The 12864-nt window shown below is 41.5% G+C and overlaps 2 protein-coding genes across 2 annotated transcripts; both read left to right on the top strand.

The window, feature by feature from the left end:
- Positions 1-719: 719 nt before the first annotated feature.
- On the top strand, positions 720-2510 carry LOC101034487 (DDB1- and CUL4-associated factor 8-like protein 1). Its single transcript, XM_039475638.2, has one exon. The coding sequence runs from the start codon at positions 720-722 to the stop codon at positions 2508-2510; it is 1791 nt and encodes a 596-aa protein (XP_039331572.2).
- Positions 2511-10380: 7870 nt separating this feature from the next.
- Positions 10381-12210, top strand: LOC141582858 (DDB1- and CUL4-associated factor 8-like protein 1). The gene has a single exon (XM_074392170.1). The coding sequence runs from the start codon at positions 10381-10383 to the stop codon at positions 12208-12210; it is 1830 nt and encodes a 609-aa protein (XP_074248271.1).
- Positions 12211-12864: the final 654 nt, after the last annotated feature.

Raw genomic sequence — 12864 nt, 5'->3', positions numbered from 1 at the left:
TTGACTGGTGTAAGGATAACTAGGACATAACTCACTCTCCAGAGTTTTCCAGAGGGATCGGGCTGAAACTATCCTTAGAGGGTTGTTCACCCGAGATTTCATTCTTCCTTGGTGTCCGCTGTATTTCCTCGGATCATTTTCTTACATTAATCAGACATACATCCTCATCTGAGAGCCTATGTCTAGCTTAAGATACACCTATATAGTACAGACGTCACTATCATGCCAAAATATTGCCGTCTGGTGGCAGGGCTAAGAGTATCAGAGTTCTTTGCATTCATGGCGTGACCAAAGTTCTAATGAGAACATTTTCCAAAGTGCAGCAAGTTTCAATCTTCAAAAAACCACAGCGACTTACAGTGTAAGACCTCATGGCAGTGGAGCTCTGGGGCTGGAAAAATGAGAGCAGTCTGGATGCATGCCGCTATGAAGGGAGCAGGTAAGAAGCCTTCTGGACCTCACAGGCTCCCATACTGACGTGATTAGTTTGTCGCCCTCCTTTGCCGGTCAGAGACGAGCAGGTAAGACGCCTTCTGAACCTCACAGGCTCCCGTACTGACATCATTATTTTGTCGCCTTCATTAGCCAATCAGGTTAGGGTCTCTTTGCCGCTCAGCTACGGCTTTCTGCCACCATCCGTCCTCAGCGCAGGCCAGCTCTCTTCTCTGAGCTTTCAGGCGTTTGCTTTTCTAGAACAGCTAGAGCAAACATTGTTCAAAATGTCCCACCAAGAGGGCAACACAGATGGTTTGCCAGACTTAGGGACTGAAAGCCTGTTCAGTCCAGAGGGGCAGTCCGGAGCGGCGGCAGCGACGGAGGCGTCCTCAGACACAGAAATGGCGGCCGCAGAGCCATCCACCCGAGCTGGCGGCGATACCAGGGATGATGGTTTCCTGAACGACGCCAGCACAGAAAATCGAAGCACTGACAGAGAAGGTTCAGGTGAAGACGTGGAACTTGAGATCCTGGATGACTTTGACGGTTACCACATGCTTAGTGGAAACATATTTTATTACTCTTTACTGGGAGAGGAGGAGAGAGAAGGGGAGGAGGAAGGAGAGGAGAGAACGGAGGGAGGGGAGGAGGAAGAGGAACAGCCTCAGGTGTGTCCACGATGCGATGGTGCCAACCATGAGCAGTGTTTGTTAGAGGAAGATAGGGTGCTGGAGGAGTGGATTTCCGCAGAGACATCTGTCCTGCCTCGACCTCGCTGGCAGGTCGTTACTGCTCTTCGCCAGCGGCAGCTGGGTTCAAGTACCCGCTTTGTCTATGAGGCCTGTGGGGCAAGAGCCTTTGTGCAGCGTTTCCGCCTGCAATATCGTCTTGAAGGCCATTTCAGTTCTATTTGTACTGTATGCTTTAACCAGCGTGGTACCCGGCTGGCCACTAGTGGTGGTAACCTAAACGTGACAGTGTGGGACTGGGTGCGGCAGCAGCCAGTACTGAACTTTGAGAGTGGTCACGAAATTAACGTCACCCATGTTAAGTTCCTTCCTAACTGTGGTGATTCCACACTGGCCACATGTGGCCATGATGGGCAGGTACGGGTAGCAGAACTAATTAATGCATCATATTGCGAGAATACTAAGCATGTGGTACAGCACAGGAGTGCCGCTCACGAGTTGGCTCTGGAGCCAGACTCTCCTTTTAAGTTCCTGACTTCAGGTGAAGATGCCGTTGTCTTCACCATTGACCTCAGACAAAGCCGACCGGCTTCAAAAGTTGTGGTAACAAGAGAAAAGGGGAAGAGAGTGGGACTGTATACAATCTCTGTGAGTCCTGCCAATACCTACCAATTTGCAGTAGCTGGACAAGATCAGTTTGTCAGGATTTATGACCAGAGGAGAATTGATGAGAATGAAAACAATGGAGTACTTAAGAAATTCTCTCCTCATCATCTGGTTGATTGTGATGTCCTAACAAACATCACCAGCGTTGAGTACAGCCATGATGGCACAGAGCTCCTGGCCAGCTACGGTGATGGAGATATTTACATCTTCAACTCCTCTGACACTGATGGTGCTGAATATGTTAAGAGATTTAAGGGACACAGAAATAATGACACAATCAAAGATGTTAAGTTCTATGGCCCCAGGAGTGAGTTTGTCGTGAGTGGTAGTGATTGTGGGCATATCTTCTTCTGGGAGAAATCATCTTGCCGGATCATCCAGTACATGGAGGGGAACAGAGGAGGTATAGTAAACTGTCTTGAACCCCACCCTTACCTACCTATGTTGGTGACCAGTGGCCTAGATCGTGATGTCAAGATCTGGACACCCACAGCTGAAGCTGCCACTGAGCTTACTGGGTTAAAAGATGTGATTAAGAGGAACAAGAAGGAACGAGATTTAGATAGCTTACACCATACTGGCATGATTTACAGCTATACGCTTGGGCTTCTCATGCAACAGATGTCACAGAGAGGTCATGACCCTGGCTGGAGAGATCACACAGCTGAGTTCCCAGATGAAGAGTTGGATGAGGCTTCCAGCAACTCAGATACATCTTAGGAGGAGGGCCAAGATCAAGGGGAGTGCTTGCCATCTTGAAGGCCTCATATCCAGTCCAGCTAGATGCCACTTAAGTACACTGGACTTGAAAATTCAGTTTGACTAATTTAGAATTGTCAATAGATTAATAGATTTGCTTGTTGTCTTCTAGTTTTCCAAATATATGCTAAAAACCATCTCTTCCATCTTCTTCCTTACTTTCCTTTCTTCCTTCCACACATTCTTTGCCTCTCATTCCTTTCCTCTGTTTCTTTTGTTACCTGTTGCCCCTTATATGAGTGCATACGCAACTGATTTATGCCTCTTTTTCTTATAGTTGACCTCTAAAATTTCCTAATTTTGTTGAAAAAGTTAATGGCCTTATTAATGTATCTACTCATTTCTAACATTCTGAAAACTATTACATTTTTACTTTTTTCATCTTTTAACAATTTATTTTGAAGTCTTCATTTGTCTCGAAAGGTTCGTAAATGTGTTTATTCTTTAGAGGTAAAATAAAGCAAACCATAATTTTGTTCTTTGAATCCTGACACTTGGCCACACACATACACAGGCACACACACACACACACACAGTCTCAGAAAAGGAAAGAGAAGTAGTATTTAGATTAATTGCTAAAACACACACACACCCATGCAGCCTCAGAAAAGGAAAACAAGAGTAGTGTGTAGATGAATTCCTACCCAGGTAATTCATCCCCTCAGAGCAAATAACTTGGGATTATCTGCATTTTCTGAATCCATACGTTAATCATATTGGTGAATTTTAGTACACTGAAGTTGATAAGAACTAAGTTGAGTTTAATCACATGACATTGCTTACTCTGCACTTTAAATTTTCCTGAAATTTTATGGTTGGGAACTCCCACAGCATTGCATTCCAGGAAGTCCTCCTGGGACAAACATCTCCTATAAGATGCCAGCTAGGAATATAAACATCTCTCATATTTGGAAAAATATATTTTAATTAACTTTTAAGAATAAGTTGCAGTAAAAATTGTTTATACATGCATATAACCATATGATATAGCTGTTAGAAAAATTCTATTTGACATCCATGTAGTACTTAAAATCAGCTGTTTTGAGTTTAAATTGTTTTAAAAATTGTTTTAAGCTTTACTTAAAATTTGACATCCATGCATTGTTAAAAGTTCTCTGAGTTGTTTTATGAGTTTAACTTGATTTAAAAATTGTTTTAAGCTTTACCTAAAATAAATTTAAGTTGCTAGATATCCAGTTACTGTTCAATAAAAATATTTGTTTTTATTTTATAGCTCTTATTTGTGTAAATGAATTCAGAAGATTGCGTTTTTCCTAACACCTGTGAACTATACCACACCATTCTACTTTTTTTTGTTGTTGTTTTTGAGATGGAGTCTGATTTTACTGCCCAGGCTGGAGTGCAGTGGCACAATCTTTGCTCACTCTGCCTCCTGGGTTCAAGCAATTCTGCCTCAGCCTCCCAAGTAGCTGGGTCCACAGGTGTGTGCCACCATGTCCGGCTATTGTTTGTATTTTTAGCAGACACAGGGTTTCACCATGTGGGCCAGGTTGGTCTCAGACTCCTGACCTCAGGTGATCCACCCACCTGAGCCTCCCAAAGTACTGGGATTACAGGCATGAGCCAATGCACCCAGCCTGTACTGCACCATTCTTTGCTGTCTTGTCTTGGAAAAGAAGGATGTAATGAAACATCCTATGTCCTGGCAATGGCTTTTCTTTGGTAATACTTCTTCAGATGAATATTATCTCTCTTTTTTTTGGAAAATGTAGAGTAATTTGCATAATGTGATTAGAATTCAGAATGGAATATAACGACCGAAGTTCCTGCTAACTGAGATCCAAAGCTAGGGACAACTGTCTTCTGGTCTGGGAGCCTCAAGACGCCCCTACCAAGCTCTGCTGTCAGGAAAGGATCTTATAGAGTCCCAAAAGAGAATTTATGGGCCATAAGAAGAGAGTTATAAAGTTGAATTCCAAGCTTGGGGCCCCGTGTATAACTTTATGGGATGTATACCAGCAATAATATTAACAAAACATTAAACAAAACATCATTTGGTGTTTCAAGTGATAGTTGGTGTCAATGAGAGCAAAAGCGAAAGCAGATAAGTTATGCGGTTATTTTTCCACCTGCTGTTTGGAAAGTCTGCCTCTGTGGGGAATTTATATTCTGCTCTCTTAGCTAAACTGAAAGTTTACTCAGGGTTCCCTGAATGGTTCTGAGATTGCTTGTGCTACAAGAGGCATTTGGTGAAAGATTGGGGAGACAAAAGTAAAGTAGTAGCCAATTTATTTTATGCTTTATGCTTAGAAAGGCGCTGCGGCTCCTCAACCTTTCTGCTTCTATCCTAGCTTACTTTGTTGGTGTGGGGCAGCATCTGGGCCCACACCTGCTCCAGTTCTCCCTCATATCTTCCTTCTTCTTCACCAGCTCCACAAAAAAGAATGCCCACTCTTACGTTAAGGGCATCGATGTCAGTGAAATCGGAGGTTTGAAGGCAGTAAAAGATCAGTATGGGTTCCAGTCAGTCCTTGTGAGCTCCAGATATTCCTAGTGGATTCCATTTACCCTTGCTTCCTCTACTTTGCATTGTCTCTTCTTCCTGATTCCCTGCTGACCTCAGGTTTCAGCATCTGATGCAAAGACAGAAGCCTCGCTGAAACTAATTAACCAGCTTCCACAATTCAGTAAAGCCTGGACCCTATTATAAGTCCCTGCTTATATGTGTATCACTCTCAGAGTGTTTGTTTCTCTGATAGAACCCTGACTGATGCAACCTCCCATGCTTTGGACTGAAGAAATCCCCTGGTTACTTAGACTTGGACATTTGCCATGTGGAGGAATTATAGATCCCTAAAAGGAGAAATTGAACTTGATACACACACACACACACACACACACACACACACTCTTGGTCCCTAAAGGGGGCAATTGAACTTGATACACAAACACATTCCCACAATTCTTTTAGTTTTTTACATGAAGAATTTTTTAGTCACCTTTGCATGACATTTTGACAAAGCTACTCAGTTCTTCCACTATATCCTTTTACTTTTTAGTGTGAAGTAAGTTAAATTTACAGAAAAGTTACGGAAAACAGTTATCATATTCCTTTCATCTGGCTTCCTGTATCATTAATATCTTAACAATAGTGTACTTATCAAAACCAGGAAATTATCAATATTAACTATATGATAGAACTATTTCAAAATTCATCTGTGTCCCCATTAATGATTTTCTTCTTTTCCAGTATCCAACAATATATGTTAATTGTTAAGTCTCCTTAGCCTCTTCTCATCTGTGACTTTTTCTTAGTCTTTTCTTGTCTTCCATGACCTTAACAGTTGTGTAGTGTACTGACCAGGCATTTAGTAAAATACATCGTAATTTGAGTTTTCCTGATGTTTTCTTATGATCAGATTGAGGTTATTCCTTTTTGGCAAGAATACCACATAATTATTGCGTATAGGTTTTTTAGAGATTGTGTGTGTGTGTGTGTGTGTGTGTGTGCGCGCGCGCTGTGTTTTCTTTCCTCTGACACAGACCTCTGAAGCTAATGCCTCATATTTGAGGTTTTTCTTATGGCAGTACCCATTTTCTAGTAACCAATTTTGTGGCAGTCATTAAAGACTACGTTACAAAGACTACAAATTGCATATCTCAGTGCGTTAAACACAAAGGTTTATTTTCTACTAATGCTAAATGTCGATCACAAGTTTGCTGAGGGGCTTTGCTCCTGGTTGCTTCTCAGATGTTTAAGCTGATGAAATATCCACCACTTTCAATATTTCTGGTTATCAATGAACAGAGGAAAAAGAACTTTGGAGCATGTTATAGCAGCAATTAAGTGCTTCAGTCTTGAAGTGATACATCATATTTCTCTCAACTCATGGTTTCAATCTAATCATATGCCCCACTTAACTATGAGGCCACCAGGAAGAGCATTCCTACCATGTGCTTGGAAGCAGGGGACCAGAAATATTTGACAAACAACTTCAATCATGACCACATTTCTACTATGATAGTTTGTATATTTTAAAGTTATTTTACAAAATTATTTTCTGACTGCATTTTATGTATAATTAAAATTTTGAAAAAAGTTAAAAGCATAAAGGACAAACAAGAAAGTATTCCTCATTCAACCTTCAAAAGTTATGCATGAGTGTTTGTGTTTGTTTCCTTGCATCTGCTTTTTCTGTGTGTGTGTGTGTGTGTGTGTGTGTGTGTGTGTGTGTAATCAGGACCACACCAGAAGCAGAGCTATATACTGATAAATTTCACTTATTTTGAAAATCTTATCATTTCAGCACAAATTCTTTGAAATGACTGATTTATGAAATAACTAAATACTACTTCAGTGCATATATGCAGACTTGTTTTACATTTTTCTTTTAAAGATATTGTCAAGTTTAATATTCTATTATAAAACTGTGATAATATAATCTATTAAGATACATTTATTCTGTTTTTCTACTTATTAGCATATCATTTAAAAACTGGACATACTGTCATGAGGTTCTGAGGCTTATAGTGGTAGTTGGTTTATTATTATCATTCCTGATTTACACAGGGATCGTAACTGACAGAGGTCCCCAGCTACTGCCCTCTATCATGATATTGGCACAAATGCCATGCCTTTCATGAGCTGTTCCTAGCCAATGACAATGTGGCAGAGATGCTAAGACAAACCCATTCTGTAAAACACAGGGCTCCTCTGACAGCCCATTTTGACTCGAGGACTGTTGAAATATTCTTAAAACTGTGCCACAGTCTGATACATTTCCTACCCAAATGTATCCTCTTTTCTCTCCTGCACAATGGTTCGACTTGCACCACAGTATGATGACTACTCCAGCTCCCTCAGGATTCCTCCCCATTTTATCCACTAAATATCTTGCCTGTTTAATCCCATCTTGACATCTGCTTCTCAAAAGACAGGAACTGACATTAAGGAAAAGGTTTTATTGCAGAAATTTACAAGGCAAGAGTATCAAGAGAAGGTGTGAATATTCTGATTTTTTCCACCTTTCCACAAGGAGCCATGCCATGGTCAGTCAAGTGGAGGGACACTTCCTGTTTCCTACTTTCCCGTGTTAGGGGTCAACTGTGAGAACAAATTCATCACTGTGGGAACAAAATGTTGTGGTACCGGGATATCAAGGTTGTCTGGGAAAGCCAGCTGCCCTGCCTTTGGAAACACTGCAGTTTATGATATGTGTGTAGCCCTGCTCTCAATAGTAGGAAGTCATCCATCCTTGGAGAAGTTAAGTAAAAGTACACCTCCTCTCCCTGGAAGTAGGGGGTGCTCTAGGTCTCAGCCAGCTAATTGCTTGGCAAACTGAAATGAGTTCCCAGGATCATACTTGGCCATTTTTGCTTATTGCTTGGCCCCACTTAAAAATGTTAATTACTATTAGTTCAAGTTACTATTTTCATGCTAAAGAGATGTCGTTATATTCACATTATATTTAAAAAAATTATAACAGTAAGATGATTTTTCATTCCTGAAGTAGCCCTAATCTTTTTTCTCAGCAGATATGTCACAATGAATGACTGAGTTTGTTTTCAGGAAATCAGGTATTCTGATTTAAATATACTTGAGATTGGACAATTATGGAAACATGGTTGCATGGAGATGTGTGTATATGTGTGTGCACATGGGCTCCTGTGTGTCTGTTACCTTTGCCAATTACTGATAATTGTGATTGCCTTATTGTGCTCCATTCGAAAACAAATTGCTTGGCTTTCCATTATATTATATGTGATTAACAATTTGTTTAGCATGGAAATTATATCAGAAAAACAACACAACACCTTTACTGAGAACTTTTTTGAGAATCCTGATACAGTTTTTACATTCCTCCATGTTAGTTAATTGGTTCAGGTTTTGTATACTTACATCATTTTAGATAATTTTTATTCTCCATTCATTTTATATTTTTTCAGATAGATGTAATGGATTTATTATTCCTCTATATTTTTAAACAACTCTCAAGTTTTTCTTTTTTATGCTTCAATTTATATTTTTCAATGTTTTTGTTCTTTCTTTTTTCTTTTTCTTTTTCTTTTTTTTTTTTTAGAGAGAGTCTAGCTCTGTCACCAGACTTGAGTGTAGTGGCATGTTCTGGGCTCACAGGAAGCTTCACCTCCTGAGTTCAAGTGATTCTCCTGCCTCAGCCTCCCGAGTAGCTGGGATTATGGGCACCGACCACCATGCTCAGCTAATTTTTATATTTTTAGTAGAGACAGGGTTTCACCAGGTTGGCCAGGATGGTCTCGAACTCCAGACTTCGGTATCTGCCCGCCTCAGCCTCCCAAAGTGCTGGGATTACAGACGTGAGCCACCACGCCCAGACTTGTCAATGTTTTCTATCATTATTTAATTTGCCAAAATTACATGCATTAAACACTTTAAAGAAAACAAGTATTCTATACCTCATTTGCCATTTCATGTATGAACTACTGTTAAAAACTAGTATTCTATTTACCGTATTATAATAGATTTTCCATATTATAATTTATGATTTTATGCTTCAAATTATCTGATTTTTTGATGGTTTTCTTGTTTTTTTTTCTAAAATTGTTGTCTAATTAAATAATTTTTTAATAAGGAACATATTCAAACCTATGATTCTTCTTTCAATGAATATTGCTTTGATCACATTTCTTATCTTTTAATCAGTAATATGCTTACTATTTTCTGAATTTTCTGTAGTTATATTTGTCCTATGCTTTTCCAATTTACATATTTTAGGTATTAAAAATAATGCATGTTTGTTTTAACAACTAAAGTAATACAACGTTTAGAAATAAATGTTGATACCTTCTCTATCCACAGATTACCAATGTTAATCAGTTTGTTCGGTATCCATTTGCAACTTTTTCTTCTAATAGTCACTATTAGCTACCCTGTGGCTGTTAATGTTCATGTTCCTGGAAGATCCTTTCAAATCTCTTTTTGTACCATCTACTTTTTCCTTTCCAAGCATCAGTACTAATGTACAGCTCTCTAGTTCTCAAGCTGCCGAAGCTGCTTTCACCCACAGGTGCAGAGATTTTAAAGCATCTGGGACATCTGGGAGTTGATATGCTCATCCCTCCCAGTGGGGCCTTTAACCAATGACTGAACAGTCTAGGAGTATGAAAGTTCACTCCCGTGACTGGTGTAAGGATAACTCGGGCATAACTCACTCTCCAGAGTTCCCCAGGAGGATTGTGCAGAAGCTATCCTTAGAGGGTTGTTCACCCGAGATTTCATTCTTCCTTGTTGTCCGCTGTCTTTCCTTGGATCACTTTCTTACATTAATCAGACATACATCCTCATCTGAGAACCTATGTCTAGCTTAAGATACACCTATAGTACAGACGTCACTATCATGCCAAAATATTGCCTTCTGGTGGCAGGGCTAAGAGTATCAGAGTTCTTTGCATTCACGGCGTGACCGTTCTAATGAGAACATTTTCCAAAGTGCAGCAAGTTTCAATCTTCAAAAAACCACAGCGACTTACAGTGTAAGACCTCATGGCACTGGGGCTCTGGGGCTGGAAAAATGAGAGCAGTCTGGATGCATGCCGCTAAGAGAGGAGCAGGTAAGAAGCCTTCTGAACCTCACGGGCTCCCATACTGACGTGATTAGTTTGTCGCCCTCCTTTGCCGGTCAGAGACGAGCAGGTAAGACGCTTTCTGAACCTCACAGGCTCCCATACTGACGTCATTATTTTGTCGCCCTCATTAGCCAATCAGGTTAGGGTCTCTTTGCCGCTCAACTACGGCTTTCTGCCACCATCCGTCCTCAGCGTAGGCCAGCTCTCTTCTCTGAGCTTTCAGGCGTTTGCTTTTCTAGAACAGCTAGAGCAAACATTGTTCAAAATGTCCCACCAAGAGGGCAACACAGATGGTTTACCAGACTTAGGGACTGAAAGCCTGTTCAGTCCAGAGGGGCAGTCCGGAGCGGCGGCAGTGACGGAGGCGTCTTCAGACACAGAAATGGCGGCAGCAGAGCCATCCACCAGAGCTGGTGGCGATAGCAGGGATGGTGGTTTCCTGAACGATGCCAGCACAGAAAATCGAAGCACTGACAGAGAAGGTTCAGGTGAAGACATGGAACTTGAGAGCGTGGCAGACTTTGACGGTTTCCTCATGCTTGGTGGAAGCATATTTTATTACCCTTTACTGGGAGAGGAAGAAAGAGAAGGGGAGGAGGAAGGAGAGGAGAGAACGGAGGAAGGGGAGGAGGAAGAGGAACAGCCTCAGGTGTGCCCACGATTCGATGGTGCCAGCCATGAGCAGTGTTTGTTAGAGGTGGATAGGGTGCTGGAGGATTGGATTTCCGCAGAGACATCTGCCCTGCCTCGACCTCGCTGGCAGGTCGTTACTGCTCTTCGCCAGCGGCAGCTGGGTTCAAGTACCCGCTTTGTCTATGAGGCCTGTGGGGCAAGAGCCTTTGTGCAGCGTTTCCGCCTGCAATATCGTCTTGAAGGCCATTTCAGTTCTATCGGTACTGTATGCTTTAACCAGCGTGGTACCCGGCTGGCCGCTAGTGGTGGTAACCTAAACGTGACAGTGTGGGACTGGGTGCGGCAGCAGCCAGTACTGAACTTTGAGAGTGGTCACGAAATTAACGTCACCCACGCTAAGTTCCTTCCTAACTGTGATGATTCCACACTGGCCACGTGTGGCCGTGATGGGCAGGTACGGGTAGCAGACCTAATTAGTGCGTCATATTGCAAGAATACTAAGCATGTGGTACAGCACAGGAGAGCTGCCCACGAGTTGGCTGTGGAACCAGACTCTCCTTTTAAGTTCCTGACTTCAGGTGAAGATGCCGTTGTCTTCACCATTGACCTCAGACAAAGCCGACCGGCTTCAAAATTTGTGGTAACAAGAGAAATGGGGAAGAGAGTGGGACTGTATACAATCTCTGTGAGTCCTGCCAATACCTACCAATTTGCAGTGGCCGGAGAAGATCAGTTTGTCAGGATTTATGACCAGAGGAGAATTGATGAGAATGAAAACAATGGAGTACTTAAGAAATTCTCTCCTCATCATCTGGTGGATTGTGATGTCTCAACAAACATCACCAGCATTGTGTACAGCCATGATGGCACAGAGCTCCTGGCCAGCTACAGTGATGAAGACATTTACATCTTCTACCCCTCTGACAGTGATGGTGCTGAATATGTTAAGAGATTTAAGGGACACAGAAATAATGACACAATCAAAGATGTTAAATATTATGGCCCCAGGAGTGAGTTTGTCGTGAGCGGTAGTGATTGTGGGCACATCTTCTTCTGGGAGAAATCATCTTGCCAGATCATCCAGTACATGGAGGGGGACAGAGGAGGTATAGTAAACTGTCTTGAACCCCACCCTTACCTACCTATGTTGGTGACCAGTGGCCTAGATCGTGATGTCAAGATCTGGACACCCACAGCTGAAGCTGCCACTGAGCTTACTGGGTTAAAAGATGTGATTAAGAGGAACAAGAAGGAACGAGATTTAGATAGCTTGCACCATACTGGCATGTTTGACAGCTATACGCTCGGGCTTCTCGTGCAACAGATGTCACAGAGAGGTCATGACCCTGGCTGGAGAGATCACACAGCTGAGTTCCCAGATGAAGAGTTGGATGAGGCTTCCAGCAACTCAGATACATCTGAGGAGGAGGGCCAAGATCAAGGGGAGTGCTTGCCATCTTGAAGGCCTCATATCCAGTCCAGCTAGGTGCCACTTAAGTACACTGGACTTGAAAATTCAGTTTGACTAATTTAGAATTGTCAATAGATTAATAGATTTGCTTGTTGTCTTCTAGTTTTCCAAATATATGCTAAAAACCATCTCTTCCATCTTCTTCCTTACTTTCCTTTCTTCCTTCCACACATTCTTTGCCTCTCATTCCTTTCGTCTGTTTCGTTACCCGTTGCCCCTTATATGAGTGCATACGCAACTGATTTATGCCTCTTTTTCTTATAGTTGACCTCTAAAATTTCCTAATTTTGTTGAAAAAGTTAATGGCCTTTTTAATGTATCTACTCATTTCTAACATTCTGAAAACTATTACATTTTTACTTTTTTCATCTTTTAACAGTTTATTTTGAAGTCTAAGTTCTTCAGTTGACTTGAAAGGTTCATAAATGTGTTTATTCTTTAGGGGTAAAATAAAGCAAACCATAGTTCTGTTCTTTGAATACTGACACTTGGCCACACACATACACATGCAAACACACACACACACACACACAAACACAAACACACACACAGTCTCAGAAAAGGAAAGACAAGTAGCATTTAGATTTATTGCTAACACACACACACACATGCAGCCTCAGAAAAGGAAAACAAGAGTAGTGTGTA

The sequence above is a fragment of the Saimiri boliviensis genome, chromosome X (assembly GCF_048565385.1).
Source record: "Saimiri boliviensis isolate mSaiBol1 chromosome X, mSaiBol1.pri, whole genome shotgun sequence".
Lineage (NCBI taxonomy): Eukaryota > Metazoa > Chordata > Mammalia > Primates > Cebidae > Saimiri > Saimiri boliviensis.
This window is presented reverse-complemented; position numbering and strand designations above follow the sequence as displayed.